General features: G+C 39.2%; 1 protein-coding gene across 1 annotated transcript in view; it reads left to right on the top strand.

Annotated features, from left to right (window-relative positions):
* The window catches only part of LOC139213849 (contactin-associated protein-like 4), a 104,067-nt gene that overhangs the window by 4,940 nt on the left and 73,909 nt on the right, over window positions 1–25,218 (top strand). Inside the window, exon 2 of the mRNA XM_070844511.1 lies at window positions 23,927–24,037. Coding sequence (XP_070700612.1) covers window positions 23,927–24,037 — 111 coding nt within the window. The remainder of the gene's footprint in view (window positions 1–23,926; window positions 24,038–25,218) is intronic.

The raw sequence follows: 25,218 nt of genomic DNA, 5'->3' as shown, positions 1-25,218 counted from the left end.
ACCACATAGAATAAAGAATTATGAACAATTTCATGACTAATGCGAAAGTAGAATGGAAAAGCAGCATGATGTAATTAATTAAATGAATGCAACCTGGATCAGGGTAAGTGACAGAAAATGGATTAAGAAATTAGAAATGATGAATTGATTCTTTTAAATGTTCTACAACTTTTCTGCTACCAAGGTAGTCTAATGAATGAAATGAAGGTTATTTAAATCTTAAAAAAATAAAAGGTAAAAGAATTTTGTTGACTATTCTTAAGACCTTTGTACCTTCTGCTTGCTTTTTTGTAGAAACTCAATTAAATTCATTTTAAGACTGCGGATAAGCTGACTCATATACTGTCTAAAAAAGGTCTTATAAAGGCTAACTTTCAGTAAAATAACATGTACCTAGAGTGAAATTTAATGTTTGTTAGAGCAGCTCAGACTGCCTCTTCGCTCAACTGCTCTTAATGTGCCTTTAAAAAGGCTCCAGATGTTTTATTGGTGATGCTGACAATCATAGATGATTGAATGTGTGGAGTTGAATCAAAATTAGTCTGAAATGCTGCAGAGGTGTTTAGCAAGACCTTCCCTGAGCAACAATAATAACACCACTAGAGGTTTTTTCATTACTCTTCACAGGGAAGCTGGTAGAAACTGTTGTCTTTCTTCTTTACTGTTTTATGGTTTGCTGCTGTGCCTCTAATTGTGCCCTCAGAAAGTTTTGTTGTCTTGTGACTTGTTTTGTTCTGATTTATTTCTCAGTTCCTTTGAGCACTGCAGTACTTTGAGTTTATGCCTACGTTAATTAATGGATTTAATTAGTCCTGCTGTATTGTTAGCTGATGGTTATCCTCAGATGCCTTCAGAAATCTTCCTGATCCTTTGATTAGTTTGCTTTTATCCCTTTGGATCGGACTGTGTATGTTCCAAAAATATCAGCCATGGGAATTTTTGTCATTTAGTTGTGCTATGAAAGTGCACCTTAAGTGTTTCTGTCATACATTTCAGAGGATCCTATCATATGATATTGCTACACAGTAAAGTTTGGTAGTGTCTGTGGGTATAAGCAGACACTATTAAATAAACTGAAACAGAACTTGTGAATAACCTCACTGACATAATAGATCCTCCCATTACCCCACATGCCTAAAAACTACTTCTAGTATATATAGTTTAAGTCTTTTAAGTCTCTGTGTCACTGCTTCCTTAGATTCAGACTGTAAGTCATCAAATAGCCTATTTCTAATTTAAAGTTCTGTTTAAAGATAAAGAAAATTATCACACTAGTTCTTCCTGTAACATACAATCCATCAGTCAAGTTCAAAGACTGCATCTCTTAAGTGTTAGATTAAACTCAGAGACTTCATTTCCCAGAATACCCTTCAAGATCTTTTTCAGCAGCCTGTTCTCTGGTGTAGTGATTTTAGTGCTTTGTGGATATATTTTGTAATTATCATCATTATTACAAATAGAAACTGGATCCTCGAGGTGGTGCCAAACATGGCGTCACAAAACAACTTGTCATCATACCGTGTAAAGTTTTTAAGGCAAAAGGGTTGGCAGAGAGATGCTTATTTACACATCCAGGAGAGAGCAACATTAGGATTCATATTCTAATATTTACCCTCTTTTAGCTCTGTTTTTGGTCCCCACCAACTCCTCAGGGAATGCTCCACTCAGTTCACCAGCTAGTTACTAACTGTGTCTGACTGTCAGCTGGTTTTGTCTGAGCTCTTTTTTGTTGTTGCTGAAAACAGCTTTGTGTTACTGCTGGAAATGGGATTGATCAGAACAGTGATCCAAAACAGTAAAGCTGTGGGACGGAAAACCAAAAACAAGTGACAAGAGGCAAAAAATGTCAATATAGCCGAGAGGAACTGCAGAGTCAGGTGATAATTCTCTGTGGGTTTGTCCCCATGAGCAGTCATTTCACCCATTGTTAATGTAAAATGGTTGTTTAGTGCAGCCTTAAACCCAGTTCAAACTGTATGCAGGAGAAAAGAGAATAAAACTCTCAGGAAACAATTAATTCTGTTAATTGATCTTCACGGTGACATCACATTTAACTATAGCCATTACATCATACTATCACATTTAATTTGACAATTAAATAATGAGGCTATTACACGTATAAGGTTTGTAAGGATTACCCTAGGGGTAATTTGATTGAACAGATAAATAACTAGTTGTTATTGAGAGAGATCAATAAGTGTGCTCCCTGTGAGAAAGAAATCAGGAATGAGGTGAGAGGAAATGAAACTGTAATGGGTGAAGTGGGTCACTGCAGTCTGAAAAAGAAAAACAAATGAACATGCACCAAATCCAAATAGATAAAAAAGTAACGAATCTAAAAAAAATACTGCAGGCTAAGGTGGCTCTACTCTTGTATTAGTTGTCAAAGAAAGAGACAGAGTGTGGATTGAGACTGCACGGTTGATTAGATAAGTGCAAGGGGAACAATAACGGTTGTGATACTGACATTAAGCTGAATTCAGGATGAATGAGTACATAATAGATTAACAGAGACCTCTTTAAAGGTGAAGGATGATCAGGTAAATGGACTCTTAGATGATAGACAGGTTTGTATTGAGAGGACAGATGGATGAATGAAAAGTATTGTCATCAGAAGTGGTAGAGAGCCAAATTAAAGCCTATTGCCTTGATGGAAAAAAGTATCTGTCATTCCAAAGCTGTAAAAAAAAAAAAGTAATAAAAATAAACAAAGGAAAAAAAACAGCTCCCTGAAACCAATAATTTGTCCTTCAGCCATTTAATCCCTGAAGAGCCATGTATAGTACATCATTCACTTAATTCTTTTCTCCACATTTCATTAGTTTCTGTGCTCTGCCAGTGCCAGGGGCAAGGTCTATCTAACGCTGTTTATCAGAATACGTCCTGTGAGGTTTGATATTTGTGTTTCTTCACTCGCAGAAACTCTGCGTCTGAGCAGCAGCAGGCCTGAATCTCTTCTTCAAATGGAGCCACTTTTCATCCCTTTTAAAAGGAGACACTTTAGAGAGTCAAAACTGAATAGTGGAACCGTCTCCCGAACAGCACATATTAATCACTACACATTCAAAGAAAGTTTGACTAATATTGGAGTGTAATTCCACTTGAAACAACAAACATCCCAATGTTAGCTCTGCTGTTTAGAAATCATTACTGCACTAAAGCATTAGCATATCGGTGCCACCTTGTTAGCAATGTACAAACATCATTTTCTTACAGAAACACACAGTTGCCATCAAATTATCTCTTAAATCTTTTAGCATTTGTTGTTTTATTTTGATGTGTTATTTGGTTAATCATATGAAAGGCTTTCCCAGGCATATACTTCAGCGGACTAAGTAAAAACAGAATACGTAAAAGCAGCTGATTCTTAATTGTCTCTGCAATACTTTTAGATTTTGGGTGGTACAGTATTCCTCATAAAACACGCCCATTCTGTCTCATAGATCATGGCTCTTGGTCGTCTGTCTGCAATCGTTCTGGTTAGTTGGTGGTCTAAAAACCTTTAGAAATCAGAATCAGAATCAGAATTCCTTTAATAATCCCCAGGGGGAAATTGCTTTTGTTACACACAGCTCCAAAAGAATAAGAATAAACTTCAAATACAAAAGTAAAAATATAAATATATAAAAATATGTTTTAAAAATTATGTATTACAAATTATTACACAGAGGTAAATTATTGCACCAGGTGAGTCCAGAGTCCAGGGTCCTCTCCTCTCTGGTGCCCAAAGTTGGGCAGTGCCTTTGCCATGGTGACATGGTTGAAGTCACCCGAGATAGCAATGAATGCAGAAATAAGACAGTACTAACAAATAACCAGAAGACAGCACTTTACTGAGTAAGTCTTCATTTAAACTGGACTGAGTTTGTATACTGTAGGGCCAAAAATGTTTTTCCTTGGTTGCTAAAAGAAATTAGCGTAGCAGAAGCTGCTAATGGGAGCTGGGTAACAACCAAAAGCAACACCCTGAAACACCCGAAATGCCAAACTTGATGACGCCACTTCTTATATACAGTCTATACCTGTACTGTTTGTCTTGAAGAAATTCACTGTGCTTCACCCAGTCAAGGTTTAGGTTGTTTGGTAGGTCTGAGATTCAAGTTGTTACCCATGTTACCCGACATAAGTCTGTCTTACATAAGGTCTTATCTTACTCTCACTGTTGTTATATTGCCTGAACAATCATTGAAATATAGCACAAAGTCAACTTTGTTAAGGCAGAGGGCCTACTTTGTATGTTTGTTGTGGCAAAATATGACCCAGCTACAGGGGCGTGTGCACGAATAGCCAGAGATTGAATTGCATCACTATTTGAAAAAAAAAAAAAATTGGATAGCGATACAGAAGTGTGAAACTGAAACAGGTAAATCATGTCCAACATGCCAGTTGTCTTTTCTTTTTCTTTTCCTCATGTATGAGCAACTAACACAGACAGTAGATTTAGATATCTTCTGTTCATACCCCTGTCTTGTTTTTGAAGGCTTATGTGTCTTTGGCCAATAGGGCCACACCCACAACCTCCACCCCTTCGTTTTGCATTTGGTCCCAGTGACAGAGGGGAGAAAGGCTGTATGTTACCTGTCCATTAGCAAACAGAAAACATTGGATGTTGTGGATTGACAGGCATGGTTATGGAGAAAGTAGTAACGGATATTGCACCATTTTTAAAAAGAAAAGTACTAAAATATGTATCTGTCACAGTTCAAGAGAACAAGAGGAACCCAAGAGTACGACTCAGGAGGCAAAGGTGAAAGTGGAGAGTTTTTACCTCGAAAAATTCAAGGATATAAAAGGCTGAGGCAAAATCCGAGCAACGTTGGCAGGATCGAAAAACTAGATCAGGATGAGAAAAGTAAGAGGCAGGCAATAAACAGGATGCAGGAAAACAAAGACAATCTGGTAGAGAGGCAGTGGAAATGGACCGGTAATACACTAGAGAGCTGATGAGGAAATGGGAACAGGTGAGTGGGGAGGACGAGCAGGTGAGGCGATCTATTGGTAGGAAGACTGGGTGGGAGTGGCTGGGTCTGAAATGACAGGAGAGTTAGAATATGTACAGACAAACTGAATGAATGAGCTGACTGAACATCAAGACCGTGACGGTGTCGGTCCCACCCCCACATGCTTCATATTAATGTGTGTGTGTGCTCAGCTCAGAGGTTGTGTTTAGCCTAGTTTGACTGGTAAATATTAGAAAAATAAAAGATTACAATCACACTTAAAGAACTGCACTGATTGCACAGACAGGGACATCCTCATTAGATGAACTACTTCAGAGCAAAACACCAGAAAACTGCAGCGGCAGAAACTTGATGATTTTGCAGTGAGCTATAAAAAGTCCACTGAAAGTGCTGCATTTTCCATATATGCCACACAGACCTTTATTATCTTTTATTTACATTGTGCTTTTTACAGCAGAGCCATCTCTCAGACGCACTGCAAACACGCTAAAACGCACAGTATAAGTAACAGGCCAAAGCACTCTTTTATTTTATAGCTATAATTATAAATTTTACAGTTTGAAACTAATGTCAGATCTTCCAAATCATGTTTCAAAAATAAAATATGATGTAATGGAACTTTCTGCTGTAATTATTTACGTTTTTTCCACAAACTTATTGAAATATGCAATAATTAAGATCAGTGTATATGATAAAATATTGGCATTAACATGAGTCAGAAGCCACCAAATTTTACAGTACAAGTAAAACAAATTTCAGTGAACCCTCAGACCACCCACAGAATGATGAAGTTAATTGCAGTAAAGGTTATGTGTTATGTGTGTTACCCTATTTGACAGAAATATGGAGATTTTCCTGTTGTTTCTGACCATTTACTCAATAAACAAAGATTTCCATTATCCTTGAGTAAATGAAACCCCAATATTATGATTTTGAAAAGATACTAAAATGTATTCAGAATCAGAAATACTTTGTTCATCCCCAGGGGAATTTCAGGTGGTACAGTCACACTGTGATACGCAAGAGAAATATGGAAGTACAATAAACTAAATAAATAAGAATAAAGATGAAATCTAATAGAATATAAATAGAGAATTAGAACCAACTCCAAAAAATGGTACATTTTCCAGACATTCCTGTGCTTAAGTTACGTTAAAAACCCTGTGTGAACTCTGACAGAATAGTAATGATAGAAGTAGTTAGCTAGCTGTAAAAAGAAAATGTTGACCTATTGCCCAAATCTCAGACTCAAATATGTGTACATGTTATTAACCCAAACCACAATCTTTTCCTAAACCTAACCCAGTAGTTTTGGTGCCTAAACCTAACCAAACTATGACTGAAAACTGATAACAATAAAAGAAAAACTTAAGAAATAGAATAAGAAATGTATAATTTAACAAGTATATCAATGTATTTATCAATGTGAGTGTTAGTCTCACACAGGATTCAAACCCTGCTCTCCTGAGTGAAAGTCCTGGACCTAAACCACCAAACATATAGTCTTGCTATTTGCACCTGGATGCTAATAGTCACTTCATATTTAAAAACTAAAAACAAGCTGAAATTCATTCATACATACCTGATGAGACAACAAGCATCCATGTTGGGGGTGATATTGTAACTTTACAGTGACCTCCAGAATAAAAGATGTATGTATCACAGTACAAACAAGTGTAAATGTGGACATATACACAAAAACACCTGTAATTTGCTCACAGGTCAAAGTTTGTCCTCCTAAAACCTCTGCCAGCTTTTTCTAGTCATTTTCAGAATCAGATCCAGACATTGTCGTATGTAGCACCCAGAAGGAGGTTATCAGTTCTCACCTACTGGAAATACTACTTTGGTTTATATGAGGGTCACAGGAGGCAGGATATGACTCAAAATCTACATTTAAGTTTATGTTAAGTTTCCTATGTTTAAGTTTCCTTCTTGTTCAACAATTGTGAACACATTCAGAGAGGATCTAAATTTATTCACAATTCTTATCATTTTGGTGCTGCTGATTTTCCTTTGTTGCTGACTAAATCCTCTTTGGGGGGGTGCCAAATATTCCTCTGCGCAGGGAAAAACCCTGCACAAGTAGGACTTCAGCAATCAGCCCCTGCATTATTTCATCAGATTATATTCATGCAAGAACAAGATACGTTTGTGAAAATGTACTCAATCATATATTGTTTATTATGCAGGCCTGCAGTCGAGTTTCTAGAGCTAATTACAATTTAAGTAGCAATCACAATATCAGTCAGAAAAATTGCAGTTAAATATTTCCCTCAATAATCCAGTCCTATTACATTTTTCACTTTCCCTGTTGTCATCTCCAAATATCCGCTCTCTCTCTCTCTCTCTCTCTCTCTCTCTCTCTCTCTCTCTCTCTCTCTCTCTCTCTCTCTGTCTCTCTCTCTCTCTCTCTCTCTTTGTCTCATCAATCTTCCCTGAGGTTTTTATCTCCCTTCTGAGCTGATTTAGAGCCACTGGAGTTTGCACCATAATCATAGCCTAATGACAGATAATCTGAAGAACACTAAATGACTTTAATCCTAGCCTAATGACAGATAATACCACTCCACTCCTACTGTGTGTGTGTATGTGTGTGTGTGTGTGCGTGCGTGTGCGTGCTGATTTGCATTTTTGCCCACATCCCTGGGCGTTTAAGTGACGGTGACTCAGTGATTCACTTCCTCTGAGTCACCACATTCCCAGTCCAGCCTCAAGTTTCAAACTTGCATCTAATGAAATTTAAACTTTGTAGTCTGTTTACTTTCTGCCTGCAGAGAGAAACGTGAGAGAGTCCTGCCTGAAAGTCAAATTTAAAAAGATCAGTCAGGTGACAGACTGTTGAGGAAATGGAGGTGAAATTCATTCACATATAGAGGGGCACTGCCCCTTTGTCTTGTGGTTAAACTTTATCAAGGCTGACATGACGGGCAGGTAATTGTATTTACTTTGCCTTGAGCTTGGTGACCAGTGTCTCAGCTAATTAGACTATAAGATCTGGTTTGGTTATTCACATGCTCAGTGTTGAAGGAATTGGTTGATTATTCAGCTGCTGCAGGCTGTGGACAGATTTAATATGAGTTATGGTAAATTATTGAGATGCCAGAGGCTGAATGGCAAATTCAAGGGTGTTATTACTCACCCAAAGAAGGCTATTGGGTGCCTTACGAAAGGGTTGGTTATTTAAGATGTGGAGACTCCAGGGGAATATTAAGGGCGCTTGATTAAATCTCCAAGCTCATGAAGTATCCTTCATGTGTTCCAAGATTAATCTGGTAAAGAAACGCGGAGGAAGGAGAGAGTATGCTGGAGCTTATTTCAGGTGTGGCAAAGACGTGTTAATGGGAATTTATTGCTTTTCAGTGAACTGGTTATTTGCACTGATAAGAGCTAAGCCATTGCAATTTGGGGTGAATATGGCGAAATTCCCCACAAACTTCCCGGTTCGTTATGATTCATGAGAGGGCAGCATCAGCGAGAGCCAGGATGAGGGAAAAGAAAAGTAGCTGGGGATAAATCCCCATCATATTTCTTCTTTAGTGTCATTTATGGAGATGTGTGCAGGCAAAGTGGAGCCATGAATGGGATCTGATGAAGTCAAGGTTACTGAGCGAATGTGGAGCCACCAGTCATGAATCTGGATTTATTAACGCAGGAACACGTAGCTAAGTGAGACGCTGACAGAGCACTCCAGTCCATCCATTTGATATTAGGACCTGCTGGACTGCTGGATTTGTTCAAGTCCAACTCCCCAAAAATGAAGCCATTCATCAAATGAGGCTGTCATCGTCAAAGATGACTTGTTGTTGCTTCGAATATCAGCTTTCATCTGCTGAGATCATGATACTCTGTCACTCTGAGACTGTAGACTAACAACAAATGGATTTTACTCTTACAACTCTATTTGCACCAGTGTATACATTAGTTATGACTGTCGTAATTGGATATTATACTGGAGGCATTAAATTTACCATCTGTAACTGCATTACTTCCCAAGGTCACCATGTTCTTTCAGTCTCTGTTACAGCAGGGACTTGCTTTTGATTAGACAATTTGTCCACACACAGAGGAGAGTCTGTCCTGCAGTTGGTGCAAACACAGCATGTTATTACACATAGTCACAACTGTTAACTACTATTTTATAGTGATGGTGGAAATGGGAAATGAAATGTGTTCAGCAAAGTTCAAATTAAACTGTTCATGATTGTGATATTGTAATCATCAACATTAGGATATCACTGTATTTGCCAGCAGATTTTAAGGAAATCTGACCATTAGTTCCCTATATTTTGCATACAAAGTTAAACATTACACCTCATATAAGAATAATGACAATTATTGTTATGATCTTTATTTGTATAGCACCTTTCTTAACAAGGTTACAGGGTGCTTGTACAAGAAAAATAAGAGGAGAGAAGAGAAAAAAATACATTAAACAGCAAAGTGCAAAAACAAAAAGAGATAACAATCATGGAGTCATGAGATGTCAGAAATGAAAAGGAATAGAGAATTTATAATAACATAATAATAATCTTTACAAATCTTTACAAAACCCAAGTGAAGACGTTCTTCACACAAGGCAACACCTTAAAATACAAATAAAATTGATTAGTTCAGTAGTAAAAAAAACAAAAACAAAGATGTCGCTGATATCTTAAAATCAAGGTCTATTTTACAGGGCTGCAGAGGAGAAATTTTGGCCAAGTGGTCGCACAAAAAGGAGACTTAAAAATCATCATTATAATTTATCCTCTGGGGACATTGAATATTCTCAGTAAATGTAAGAGAAATCTTCAGAGAGCTTCAGAGAAAACTTCAAACCCTGGCTCCTGTCTCGCCTCCACACATACACAGATAATGTCTTACACACCCGCTTCAATTCCCACCTCAGGAAGGTATGACTGCTGTTTGACCTTGCAGGTCTTGTCAGCAAAAGGTGGATATTGTCATGTTCTGGTTATGATGTAAATGTTTGTAATACCTTTGTCCCTCATACCCAGGCAGTTTAACACCTGGATGGTGTTCCCTGGATGGGTTTTCCCAATAGCATATGACCTCATCCACTTATGGAAAACTCCACCTCGTTCTACCCTCACAGTGCGGATTAGACGTTGTCATTGTAAGCCCTGCAATTAACTGCTTTTCAGCCTTGGGCATGAATCAGGTTCGGACTACAGTATTGTACATCAGCAAGTCCACCAGGGAGACTTTTTAATTCAGCATTCATTCAGAAGGGTTTTGTTAAGTGTCAGAGCAGTGCTTTATACTTCATATCAGACTGTATAATAACTTGACTGGCTTGGTCATTATCTGCTTCTCACTGATGTATGTTAACGCCAGTCATCAGTGAGCAAACCGGTGTATCTACGTCACGTCACATGGCACAGTTCAGGCTCTGACGTGTCCCCTTTTTTTTAGCCGAGACAGACGCTGATCACAGTTGGACGTTGTGTCGGTTGTGTGTATTTTTATGAATCTGTTGGCCACAGCTCTGCAGACTGCTGCTCTGTGGCGACTGCTGATGAGAAGAAGCAGGCTCGGTCAGTTTGCAGTAGAGAGGAGGACGGAGCTGAGTCAGTGGTCGTTAAAGACGGAAGGGAAAGGCTGAATTTCAACTCAACAAGACAGAGCTAAATTGGAGCTAAGCACTAAGGTGAGGACAGAGGAGGAGGAGGAGGAGGGAGGTGGACAGTGTGGGAGAGAGGGAAAGAGGGTGAGGAAGAGCAGTAAAAAGTATGTGAGGATAAACTTTAGGGGTCAGAGTCTGCAGGCTGTCTGGTAGTAGAATTCCCTCTGTATTTCTCACAACTGCAGTGACATTTTCTACTCCCTTTCCCATTTCATCCCTCAATGACTTTGCTGTATGTGTGCACCGGCCACCATCTGCTTTCTGGATGCACCGCCTCACATCTTTGAGATGGTTTGACTTCATAAGACGAAGCACGAGGCAGAGGAGGACAGGGAGGATAGCAGATAGCAGGTATGAAGGAAAGCAAGGAATGTTGACAGGGATAGAAATGAGCGAGACGGGATGTAAACAAGGTGAGGAAAGTGGAAGAGGGGGAAAAAAACAGTTGTGGAAAAGGGACAGTTAGAGGAGGATTAAGGCGAGAGGAAGAATGAGGAAGTATAGAAAAGAAGGGTGATAACAAAATGTTTCTAGCTAATAGTTTCTATTTCTATAGTTTTCTATTTCCCTGCTGTGCCTTCCCTTCTCAACCGCCAGTACAATTTCACCCCCGCTGGCTTTTAAGGAAGTGCGAGCGCGTGTGTTCATGTTCAACCCTCAGTTTTGCAGCGCCCCAAGAGTGCATCTTTCTGCAAGACTGCACCGGTATAAATATTAATGCACAGCCAAAAAAGTTCAAGTTTAAGGAAAAGATTTCTGCTGTTGGTTGAATCTGTCCATGATCCAATACTAGCTGAAATAGTTATGATGGAATAAGCTTCCATTTAAAGAAACCTGTGTCCTGTGTCTTTGCTTTTCTCTTCGTTAAATTAAATCCCATTGCGTCTGATTGTGTTCTTGATTGCTGAGGGGTATGAACACTGTCTCAGACATACTGTAGCATTACAATGTCATCTGCCAAAGCCCTGCATTTTGCTATCAGACTAGTTTAACGCTGCACTAATAAATATCCTTATACTAACAAGGATTCAAATGATTATGTGTTATATTGTGTGTCTAAAGAATTCACATATGTGTGAATTCTGAGTTCCCCTCAGCTCTATTGAATATTTTAGTGTCTTTCAGCTCATTGTTTTGGTTTTACTGTTTTGACTCACTCTCACTGCTCTCATCAGCCTTGTTTCCAGATGCATCAGGCAGCTGTTGTCAGTAAAAAAGCTCTTAATAATATGTACAATTCAATGTCAAATGGAAACTAGATGATTATTATGAATCAGGGATGGAAAACTGCTCTGTACAACTTTACTACAAAGATAAACTCTATTTTTAACCCTAAAAATAGGTGATTTATTTACCTGATAGTTATCCATTATTTCTCTGAAATCACAACATATTCCTTCAATGAAACAATGGCATGTACTCCACTTTCTCTTAATAATCCCACAATGTCAGTTTACTTCTCACTGAAAACTATCAAGTGTCCTTGTACTGTTTTTTTTTACTGTTTTTATTGATTTTATTCTTTTATTTGTATTTATCTATATTTGCAGCAGCCTTTTATCTCCTCTGCCATCTGTTTCTTTTTCCTCTCTTCTCTCTTGTTTCCATCTTGTTTCTTCTGTTTTTTTTCTCACTATCTTGTTCTTTTTGTTTTAAATTCATCTTGATCCTTCACTCACTGTTCGGCTTTCTGTTATTCTGTATTCTGTTTTGCTTCATGTATCAAACAACTTTCAGAGAAGCTATTTTTTATTATAATTAGTGGTTTAATAGTAGTAGTAAATGAGTGAATAATATCTGAAGTGGACTCTCTGAGCAGTCTGATCGTTCTCTTCAGGGAGCGCGGAGTAGCTGCAGGAGCTTTTCAGGTCTTGACTCGTCATATCGTAAGAGTGTGATAAATTCTAACCTGGAGAACCAAACAGCACAAAATTGAATTTCTGTGAAATGCATTATCATTTTGGACTTAACATTGACCTGAAGCTTCAACACAAGATTAAATTAAAGACAGGCAGAGAACAAATGTGTGTAATACTGGTGTGGAGCAAAGCCACCTATAATCCTGAGCTCTCCAACCAACCACCATCACCACCGCCAGCTTCTCTCTGACAGGAGGTGGAGAGTCTCTTTCATGTGTGAAGTGTGTGGTTTATCAGTTCATGTGGGATCTGGTGTAAAGGTTTTTTTTTTATTCTGAAAGAGCTCCTGTGTGTCTTCAGCCTGTCTGATTCAGGATTTTCAAACTGTAAAAGTTTGACTATTCGTGAAACAAGCAGCCGGGGTCCTTTTGAAGTGAAGTTTCTATTCCGTAAAACTCAGAAGATCAATCTGTTCAGAGGGATGTGATCAACAAGCTGTGACAGGAGATATTCACCACCACGTCCTTCATTTCTGACCGGTGCTTGGTAATTGGAGTCTGTCAGGATTTTTACTCCAATTACAGTCCTGTGAAGGTTTAGTAGTTCAGTCTAAAAGTTGTGCACGAATGCCTGTCTCCACCACTTCTGCAAAGGACAGAAATTCTTCTCTTAAGTCTCTTTCATACCTTTACTGCAACCCTGAACTTATTACTTACTTACTTAGGAGCTGTATATGAAAACGCAAATGTTCGAATAAGTTGGACAAATGGATTTTATTTCAAGGATTCAAGGATTCAAGGAACTTTATTGCCACACCAGCACACATTTACACACGAGATGGTATGAAATTTCGCTCTCAGGTCCCGGTTTAAGCCACAATAGATATATAAAATAGAGTCATATATAAAAAAGAAGTACTTAAAAGAAGAGCAGTGTAAACATCTAGCTGATAAAAAAGTTAAAACCAGATATAACAAAAAAAAACAAAACTGACTGAAACTAAAAATAAAATAGAAAAAAAATATACAGGAAATGCTTTTGGTTTTAGTCTTTGTGAACTTCAAATTTGTCAACAGAAAGAGCCTGAGGAGGCGTTGTTGTGTCTTTTTATTCTATGTATTAAGACTGGGAGCCAGCTGTCTTCATAATTTGTATTGTGATACCAATTCTGAACCTATTAAATCTGCCCCTGACAAATACTCACTATCTTATAATAAGAAAAAACTAAAACTGATACTGAAAATATCAAAAAATAAACTAAAACCAAACCAATAAAAACTAAAGTGAAATGAACAAATGAAAAATAAAAACCGTATTTCATACACACACTGTAAACATGCCCACACTCAAACAAACATAAACAAACACATCCACTTTCTCTGATACAAGCAGAGCAGCTGTTACAGTGAACTTGTAAAGGTGCTGTGTCATGTGTGATCTTTATAGCTTCGCTGTTGCAGTGGCTGCACCTGGCCTCAGGTTACAAGAAACATGCTTCCCCTCACGTTAACTATATTTCCCATTTAGATCTCCTCTTCCTGTCCAGCCAGCTCCGCAGTGGACCGCAGCTGGGTTTTACAGATTGGTGATGTGTCGGAAAATCCTTTAGATAAACGAGGTGTAGAAGTGCAGTATTGTTTTGTGCTGTTGTAATCGTTAGTGCTTGCTGTTGCTTAGCCTTAGCAGGTGTACGGCTGACTGAAGCTGCAGAGTATCCGCTCTTTGATTAGGTGAGGGTATGCTTTAAAGTCAGCTTGTCAAGGTGCTGTTTAATTACCACAAGGGGGCACTAAGGTTGGAAATGTATGGAGTCTACTCATTGTGGCCTTAATGAAAATAATCAGTCATTACTAAGGTAGATGCTGGGTGTTGGTCAAGCAGAGACTGGCTATTAGTTTGAGTCAGCTACAATTGCCTAATGGCTTCAATAAATTGTATTCCTTTACTATAATGCAGCATTTTAAAGTAGGGCTGTCACACTATGGACACGCCAACCACAGAGGATGCCAAGAAACTCTTACAACTGCAATATTACATTTTTTTTCTTTTCTTTTAATACTGTATGTAACTAGTGCTGCAGATGAGTGAGACTGATTAACCTATACTGTGCTGTTGAGCCACACCACGTCACCACAGGGGATAATCCTTCATTGCAACAGCCCTATTTTAAAGTCACTATTCACACTTGTAGCTTGGCTCACTTGATCCAGACCAAGACAAGAAAACCTGCAGTAGTTGCACTAGGACACAAGCACAACACACCTTTTTGTTTTTGCATTCTTTATCTTCATAAGCACAAGTGTGTAGTACTACCTTAACATCTTTAAGGGGCCCCCAAAACACACCGTCAGACTCAAAGGAAATGGCTCCACTGTTGTGATATGATAACACAAATACCAGGCCATCTTATCGCCAGTCTCACCCCACAGTATAAGCATTGTATTGATGTATTCAGCTCAGCTGTAAGTTTGCACTTGGTCAGTGGACTACCTACTGTCCACATAAAAAGACAAAAGCTACAGTATGCTGCTCTGCCGCTCATTTGCATAAAAATAGTTTGTAGTATAAGCTCTTCTACTGGTGCAATGCAGAGTTTTCAATTTTATGAATCCCCAGTGTCCAATTCAGTTTTTTCATTTTTGAAATAAATTAGATTTGCTGGGTGCTTCGATGATGCGGATATCCTCGTGCTGTGTATTTCATTTGAATGACAGACCAAAATTACATTTTGTGCCAAACACTTTTTTATTTTCCACAGAGACATGTTGGTCTACTGCCCTCTATAAAGAGACATTTACAGGCAAATTTATTCAAATTATTTACTTAGTGCAGCTGGTAAATTAGTCGATTTTTTATTATACATATCTCCTCCTGGAGCCATTAGTACGAGTGATGTAGCCTGCAGCACTCCCTCTAAATCTGCATAATTCTGGCATTATAATTTGCAGTGGATGTTTGGGGCTCCAGCAGTGTTTGAACTGAGCCCTGGTGAAAGTCTTGTTTCTCAGCAGCTTGTTTCATATCTCTTGTCTGTGTTTATGCGAGTTAAACCTGGCAGTTTAGAGATGAAGAGATTTTAAACGCTGCTGTGATGTGGCTCGTCGCTGTTTTGATCACTTCATTTGGTTGATATGTGTCTCCCACACAGCCACCCACATCGCTGCTCAGTGTGACGAGCCTCAGTGAGATGGGTGATTGTTTTATCCTTTCAAAGGCAGCAGTAGATTATTAGCATCCTTAGTGGTGTGATGCTGTTTGTGGCGATGTATACGTGGGCCGCTCTCTTGCACATACAGATTGTACTGTACATAATGAGCTTATTATCTGGTACTGTCTGGCTGGATAAAGGTTGAAGGCCAGAAAGAATCCACATTACACAGGAGTGTGTTTGACAGCTGGATAACAACTTAAGATGAGGAACAAATATTCGTTAGCAGTGTGAAGTGGAACATGCTGAGCTCAAACACAAAATAACAATTGTTTATCTACTTCCAGGTTTACAAAAATATCAGATATATGCTGACACTCTTTTGTGCTTTCAGTGCCTTTGAAATGTAAGGGCTTTCATTTAAGACGGGCTATGATGAGGTGTTTTCATTTAGTGTAGTGTAAAGCCTCAGTTATGCTTTCTGCACGGATGGTCACAAGGACACGAGCTGACACGGAGTCATGAAAAGGAAATGCTTGGAGGTTTTATCTGTGCAGGTTTCTCCTCGTGCTGCCTGTACTTTCTCACCAGCCTGTCCTCAGTGTTCTGCATTTTGTCCACGTATCTGCATCTGCGTAGTCTGATGTGCATGGACACGTGAAACCTGCTGTCTGACGTCTCTTTGTGGACCTTCTGATGCATCACGCATAAGGGTGGACAAACACAGAATTTAGAACATTTAGATCATGTTCTTCAACAGGTTTTCATGCCCTAAATGACGGAGCAGGAGGCTTTTCATTTTGTTCTATAATTGCCGCCCCTTTGGTCGAGGTCTAGTGCTAGTGAGGAACCAAATATTGACTCTTGGAAGAAATCAGGACATGGAGATGATTTGCACATCAACAGTTCACCTCAGCCGCTCATATGAGACTTTTTGCTGCAGTATGATAATGCCACGACCCTCCATCATTCATATGAACACAAGAGGTTGGTGTTAAGAAAAGGTGCCAAAGGTTGTAGCATTTAAAAACACAACCGTTTGTCCATACCTTATAGAACAACTTGATGAAGCATTCTCTGATCCGATACTTCTAATGGCAGGACGTCATCTGCCTGCGCTGTGGTTAAGGTTTGGTTAGGTTTAGGAACAAAAATGACTTAAATTGACTATTTCACTAAGGTAAGGAGCTTTATCATCACGGTGACAATCATTAACAGGTGGTTAAGGTTCAGGAACAATCGTGGTTGCGGTCAGTAAAAATTCAAAATGGGAAACAAAGATGAGCCTCCCATGGTAAAGTCAGATGTTCTGTTGACCTGTCTATCCACCCCTACCTCTGATCCCTATAGACCCATCATAATCACTACAGCCAATAGAGAGCTTTGTGGCTTTGTTTTGGAGCACTTGCTGCAATGACTGATGATGATGTTCTTTGTGAGGGATGGAGACCCTGTTGATGTGAGAAGAAATAATAACAGTGCAGAATTTCTGTGGGGAATGTTCTTCACAACTGGCTGATATGTTTCATCAAATATCAACATTGGCTTCCTACTTGTTAAACTCAACAGTTCTATATATAATCTGTATTGTCGATATTGTCCATATTGCCAATATTGGATGTTTATAATTCTTAACCTATTTAAAGCTAGCATATATAGAGCTGTCTAGAGCTGTAAATTGCACGTTGTATCAATGATTATGCTAAACAGAACTATTAGACTGCATGATGTAAAGCTGCAGTAGACGAGTGAGTGGTTTTTGTGATTGATCAGGATAAGTCAATATCAATAATTCAGCATGTAGTACAACTAAAAGCTATACAAAACTACTACAGTTTGGGACTGGGGAAGTGACACAGAGGTGAAATTTATGCTACATTTGAAGTGTTTTCAAATGGTACGTGTTGTGGTTTTACAAAACAAAAGATTGAGGATCAGTCAAATGTTTTTCCTAACTTCTCTGCGTGCAAAGCAACAATGGGAATCACCTGGGACTGTGTCTGTGCAGTGGATGAAAAACTGTTAATTTTTAAACAAAGAAAAACATGACTCAGATGAGGTGGAAGCATTTTACTGAATGATGAATGATTTTTGTAGTTGTTCTTGAGGACAGCTCATGAAAAACTTTTACCAAACCCAATTACATAACTCAGAATGCATCTTTTCAGTTTATCTGCGAGCTCTATGACTGTGAGAAAACCAACTGTGCGCAGATAAAAATGAGGAAAGGTGTCTCTCTATGTTCTGTGTTTTTTTTTTGTTTGTTTGTTTTGTTTGTGTATATCCCAGCTTGAACCCCTTCAGGTCAAACTGTAGACACAAGTTGGGCGGATTAGTAAAATGAACATTGACGTTTTCTGCTTGAGGATGATTGTTAGTGCTCTGGAGCAAAAACAACCACTGCTGGAGCCTCATTATCCTGCTTACTGATACATGCTCCGAATGGCCAAATGAGTCGCCTCAGCTCATACTGAGAAGCACTGAACTCTGGGTTTGTGGGGCTTAAAGAGCTCTGACCTTCTGTTCGCTGCTGTTTGTTGAGGTTGTTCATCGGTATTCAGGATCTCCTGCCCTGTCACAGACTCTGTCATATTGGCGCTTGGCTATTCACCAAAACAGTAGAGAATTGGACAATGCAGATGAATGAGCTGTGGTCTCTCTCTCTGTCACTGGCAAGAGTCAGTCAGTCTTTGAAGGCCTCGAAACTCCAGAGAATCTTTAAAATTCGTTTTGGGTTTTTTTGCTGCCGTCAAACTCGCTATTTGTCACTTCAGCAAAATGATAAACTTCACGATGTATGGATTGATGAATTGGCCAGAGGGTGAGTGATGGGTGTCCAGGAGGATATTTTATTGAAATGAAAAGATATTTCCCATCAGTCAAATGTCAGCATAATGGTTTCGTGCCCTCGCTGGTCAGGTTTTGTGCGACTTCCCTTTCTTTATTGTTTCACCTGAGGCAGAAACTCTTTTTAGTGGGCCAGGTTTAGGTCCTTTGATGCTGTTATTCTGCAACTCAGTAGAGATAAGACAGCAGAGTTGCTCCCTATATTCTGTTACAGACATCATCTCTTCACTTTTTTGTCCCAGAATAACATAATCTTTTCATCAATGTTGCTCCTTGACTTGCTTGGAAGTGCTTTTGTCTTGAAATAAACAAGTATTGTCAAGTATTGTCAGCTGTTTAAGAATTGTGGTTTATTCTGCTGTTGACCTGGATGCCTAAAAGATAAATGTAAGAGGAAACAGAAAAGGGAAGGAGGTGCTTTTTCTTCTCAGCAGTTTGTGGAAGGAAGGTGCAGTAGTTTAACATTCAGGAAAGCTTTCTGTTCAACACAGCCAGGGTCAGTGTCGAGGTTCAGTGGCTGCGGAGTCCAGCAGGTATTCAACATTTAGCTCCATTTTCCTCTGAGCTGTCAGTGTTTGGGCTCCACTGGTCACACCGTCAGGGACGTCCGCTCTTAAATGCCAAAGCTCCTCTGAGGAAAACCGGCTTGGTGTTTTTAAACTCCTCTGCCCTGCCTCTCACTCTTTTGAGTGTTACCTCAACGAGGCTCTCACCACACATTATCTCCTCAGGGATTACAGCACTCTGCATTGGAGAGCTGTTCCTCTCATTTCACCTCCGCAGACTCCTGTAATTCACCTGCTTTTCATGCTGAGGGCTCCCCCTCCACCCACAGGAGCAAGTGTTGCTGGGATAAAAAAAAAAAAAAAAGATCAGGAGGAGATTCAGAGGGCTTTCGGGAGGTCTTCTGATGATTAAGTAGCCAGTCTACATTTAAAACAGTAGAATTAAGTATGCATGAAGCTCAAAACCACTCTATACTAACAATGGACTTATTAAAGATACATTCTTAAGTTTCTCCAAACTTTAGGCTCAAACAATACGAAATTATTTTATCATTAAAGAGAAAGCACTCACTGAGGCCAAGCTGCAGGTGCTCGGATATTATTAAGTGCCTGGCCTAAAAACAACAGCAAAACTCTTCATATGCATATCTGAAACTTTTAAAGTTACAATTCTTAAAACTGCATTGACTTATTTTCCTATCCACTTAACAGCAACATAAACAACAAGTACTCTACTGCCAATAGTCACTCTCCTTATCCTAAGATAAAAATCTGACCCTTTAATGCTAAATGCTTTGCTATGTTCCCCAGCTAGTCACTATCTGTCTATGCGTTGATGCTTGGCAGGCAGCATAGAGAGGGTTTTAAGTGTGGGGCTGATGAGCGCTGTGAGACTGAGCTAAAACCAAAACAATGAGCTGAAGGGATCTACAGAGTTCAGTGATAATTCTCTGAGGGTTTGTCACTGTGTACAATCCCTTTCACATCACACACGCAATGAGCCGTTGCTAATATAAAAATATTGCATTTAGCCACTTTTCATGATATCAAACCCCATTTTTTATGCTATTAATGACCACAGTTTTTCAGCAATAGTTTCCCAATGTATTTTCACTCTCTGTTTGCCTATATATAGTAATTTCATGGTAACTGGCAGAGTCGACTTCTCCTATTCATAATCACACAAAAGTGACAAGTGACACATGCATGTACATGGACATGATATGTAACACAAAAGCGGTAATGCACATTCGTAATAATACAGAAGAAAATAATTGACCATGAGCACAGTGTTACTATGTCAGACGACACTGTGTGCTGTCCTCTTTATTCTTCTATATTAAAACAATGTGACATTGTTTGGCTGTACTGATTGCCCTTCCTCTGGTTCATTCTAAGGATGAGCATTTCAAGCATAAATACTATTCAATAGTCACTGTCAACTATTCAAAGATTATTCAAGACTATTTGTGCCCACATCTTCACAGAGACTTGCTCCATCTCAATGCCCAGCATCAAGCTACCGCTCCTGACGAGTGTACAACCAGGCGCCAGTAAAAACTAAGGAAAATATCCTTTTAAAACAAGATGATAGTCGTATAAACTATCCAATATTCTATAATTTACCAAATATTTGTATTTTCAAAAATCATGGCCCATCCCTAGTTCATTCCTGAGAGTGTTACCACTTAAAGGCTCTTTATTGCCCCTAGTTTTTGATACGTGTGTCTTTTGGAGCAGAACTTGAAGCCTGGTGCTTTTCCTGGGACGTTGCTCTTTATGCTAAGCTAGTTTCTGCATGCTCTAGCATCAAGGTCAACATACAGGCAGATACTTTTTAAAAACCTATTGTTTTACAGGGTTTAAACATTAAATGTAAACTGGCTGGACCTCTAGCCACTACAATGTATTTTGTTGCATTTAAGTCATAAATTCACACCATTTACTTTGACTAAGGATAAAATATCTAACGCTGTTGAGACATCCATCTAATTAACCTCTGAAAGCTTCAGCTTAAAATGTGGCCCCACTAATGGAGTGTTATTCCCTTTTAAAAAATGAAATCATGTGGCCCTGGTGGATATCAAGAGGCAGATGAAGACCTTGTGTTGTTGAGATGAAGTACACTGATGTTGACAGAGTAATCGAAGCCAAAGCCTTGTTGTCAGAGTTGTGGGCCGCGATCAGACTGCAGCGTGAATCATAGTAATTGGCTCTTGTCTCAGCAGTGGAGAACAACATCCATTAACAGAGAGGCTTCACATGGAGGCAGCGTTAGTTTGCAGCTTGGAGCTCGAGAGGACAGCCATGAATATTTATTGAGCCGATGTTCATGAAATGCTGTGTGAGATACAGTTGTAGTACAGACCACACAGTGTCTCATAAAACAAACACTCATTTCTACTGTGTGTCATACTTTTACTGTGTTATTTATTCATGTTATGCAGTTTTAACATAACAGAAGTAACTGCAGCAGCACATCCTCAGTGCTTGAATAAAAAAATAAAAAAAAATTTTTATTAATTAATTGATGCCATATCTGTTTATTTGTTAATGCTTATGGGTTCCTGTGTGAGTCAATTAAAACAAGCCTAATTAACCATCTTAATTATTGCATTATGTACAATATATGATGGTTTTTATCGTAGCCAATCATACACAAACCATTAAAGTGTGTGAAACATGAAAAGGTCTCCTTTGACAGTGCTGATTGTTCTCCATCAGTATCATGCCTGTAATGAGCCAGTCAGGACACCATTCATCTCCACAACATGACATAATTACACCATTTATTCATCCAACTGGACATTATTACACTGTTCATTCATCTAATATGGTGCCATTACAGCTGAGAGACCTGCACCCACTTGGAGATAATTATTTGCCTCCCGTCTGCCACTTGCACTCACATTTGCTGAATCAACAGGTATTTGTCATTATTTTCATTTAAACGATGTAAACCCCGTGAAGCCACAAAACATGACTGACTAAACTTTGAGCCAATACAAGGCTTTTACCTCTCAGTATCAGTGAGCTCCCGTCCTGCTGTTTTTTTTGGCAATTCAACTGTTTTTTCACTCAGGCTAAGATATGGAGAATAATCCACCTCCAGCTGTGTCAGATATCCTGATATCCTCGGCGTGGTTTTTGCTGTTGATCTCTGCTCTCTGAGCCACTCAGCTGTGCTGATGCTTTCAAGAGTTTGGGTGCCTCTTTGCAGCTACTAAACAAGTTATATTAATGTTAAAGAGAGGAGACCTTTCTGTCTCATCCTGCATGAACTACTTTCTGTTCTGTGAGAGACTGGAGCGTGCCATCAAAGGCCTATTTTCACTTAGCTGACATTAAACCTGCAGCTCAATGATAAACTCCACGCTTCTTCAACTGCTCAATTGTATCTATGGAGGCTAGGAAATGTGATGCTCCTGCCCTGTCACTTCTGGTATTCTGCTTTTGTCTCTTTCACCCTGGAAAGATGAATGGAAGCTGCTGTGAAGTTTTCTCTGCATACACAGGTCCCTTCTGTAATGTGTGTGCAGGTTTGTTGTTTTACTTGTGAAAATATGTGCAAGTGCAGAAACACTGTAGCTAAAGCTTGTTTGAAGGTCAATCTGTTATTATAAATCCTTGTAATAAATAAAAACTCTGTAATACTTTCCTAAACTGAGGGCAAAGAACAAATTGACTCTTCGGGAAAGCTAACAACAGAGCTTAATTGTGTGAATGTGATTTGACTAATAATGAATGCTTCAGTTTCTCTACTACAGCCTACAGTACACTGTATAACGTGATGTTATTTGACCATGTTAGTCACTGATGTTTTGGATTATTTACTCAAGCTGTTTGGGTCAGATGATTAGATTTCACACCTAACCCAGTGATTTAATGTGAGGTATGGCATATTTTTGTGCGTAGGTGAATAATAGAGAAGTGAATTTAGAGAATGAAGGGTAAAAAAAACGTCATATATCCACAACATTTACAGGAACTTTTCAAGTTCAATAAAAAAACACCAACCACAAGGCTTTCTTATGACACTTAAGTAGAATATTCCTCTCACATCATGAAGAATATCTGTAAAGATGAGATCAACATTTCAGTGTAAGCAATAAGCCACTGGTCTTCACTGGCCTTGGTGACTTAAAGGGGAATTTGACTTATTTTACACATGGGAGTCTGTTTATGGGACTTGTTTACAAGTATCACATTGAGGTGCAGCCTTTATCAAACATGGTCCCAAACTATGAAACATTATACCTAAAGATATTAAAGAAGCAAGCTTTCTAAATATTTGTAAACTAAGATGCTAAAGTTCTTTAGTTTGTTTTATGCTGCTATGAATTCCAGTTTTGACTTGTTTTATTTTATTATTATTATCATTTGATGTTTTTAATGTGTTTGTATGTTCTTTTTATGTGCTCTTCGTGTGAAGCACTCAGCACATGTAATTTTAAGTGAACAAAATCTGTTTAAAACCTTTTGTGGCTCTTAATGGATAAATTGCCTCAAGTGACAGAGTAGGTTAAAGACTGCAGGTTTGAGAATGAGGAAAATCTGGAGGTGTGGAGTTAGAAACAAGTGAACTTATCAGACCTCTGTAGCCTGCTCCTCATCCCGGCTTGAGGCTACAAGGATTGCACACCCGAATCTCTGACTGTCTGAACTGTCAGTGGTCGAGTTGCATTGTGGGAAGGTACATGGCAGGTTTTGACAAAGAAGAAGAAGGCGTAGAATAAAAAAAGGCTATCTGTTGTTCTGCTGCACCTGCACTCTGCATTTTGATTCTAACAATGTTATAGGTGTACAATTCGAATGCTAATCGATGGGGTAATAAAGTCCACTGTCGTAGAAGCCTGAATCTAACAGCAACAACATATCAAATTTCAAAATTTGACATGCTTCATCTAAAACTGCTTGAATTATTTTAAAGACGTAACTAAGTGTGCTTTTTTTCCTGCTGTGTGATTGGTTGACAGAGGTGTGTGACAGCGCGCTGGTGTCCAATCTGCCGCCGTCGTCCTTCAGAAGCTCCTCCCAGCTGTCCAGCAGCCACGCCCCGGGCTTCGCCAAACTCAACAGGAGAGAAGGTGAGGAAAAGTTTGATTCAATAAAATGTTTCATCAGGGTATCTAACAAAGCAGACCAGACCAGGTACATCCTGTAAGTGCCTAATTATTACTGTTATTGTGAGTGTATTAGGGCCTGGAATAGTGTTGACAATGCCTGTGTTATTTTTGGGAATGTGAGCTTCTCCTGTAGTCCAGTGAAATGTGAGGTTTATCTGAGTCTAGCAGAGACAACAGAGAGGAAGGAGCGGTGCCAGATCTCCACTCTGTTACTGACAAGCTGCTCGGCTGCAGTTGCACTCAGTGGAGAAGAGACTTTGTTTAAGCTCAGGACGCAGAACACAGAACACCGAACAGCTTTTTAACGGATTCATAAAGACTTGCAGGTAACCTACCGACGAGTTGAGAGACAACAAGGAATGGCTGCTTTGTCCCGTCCTTATTTTCTGTGGGAGCTGTTTGGATTGAAGGTCTATGTTAGAAAGATAAGTGTGAATGGTGCTTGTTTGTCCAACATGAAAATCCAGCAGGGAGCCCTGTGTTGGATGCTGATGTGAGGCTTTGAAAAAATGAAGATCATGGTCTATTTTGGAGCAAGCTGCACTGCTTTATCCCGACAACAAAGCTCAGAATCAGCTGGGAGGGTGAAATGGATTTAATCTGAATGTGAATGATTTTCACCATCCCAGAAACTAAAGGAAGCAGAGCCTGCTCAGTCCTCAGTCCTCAGTTTGCTTCAAACAGCCTTTTTGTTGCAAAATGCTGCCTGTCTGCTCTCTTTGTTTGCTGATCTGACTTTGATTTTTGTTAACAGCGGATTGACAAGGCTCTCTGCTGTGTATTAGTTCACATCCGTACCACCTACAACAGTATCCAGCACACTGGATTTATTGAAATGTTAGCTCTTACTCTAACTTACTTCCTGGGATCTAATTCACCTGCCAACATTGCAAGCTGCCAGAAAGAAGAAGTGAAGGGTTCAGAGGTTGCACTGATACTTAGATCATGTAGAAGTCTGTAGAAGAGAGCTAATTCCCATAATGCCCTTGGCTGACACTTCCTGGTCTTTTATTAACTGGTACAAGAGACAGTCAAGCCAAATATGTCAGATATGAAAAGATATCAAAGATCTGTGAACACCCACAGGTAAAACCCTGAAATGAAAACTGTGCCCTGTGACCATTTTCTTCACATCACAATGG

This window comes from Pempheris klunzingeri, chromosome 15 (genome assembly GCF_042242105.1).
Source record: "Pempheris klunzingeri isolate RE-2024b chromosome 15, fPemKlu1.hap1, whole genome shotgun sequence".
Taxonomy (NCBI): Eukaryota; Metazoa; Chordata; class Actinopteri; order Acropomatiformes; family Pempheridae; genus Pempheris; species Pempheris klunzingeri.
The sequence above is the reverse complement of the archived record's forward strand: the minus strand, read 5'-3'. Positions and strand labels throughout refer to the sequence as shown.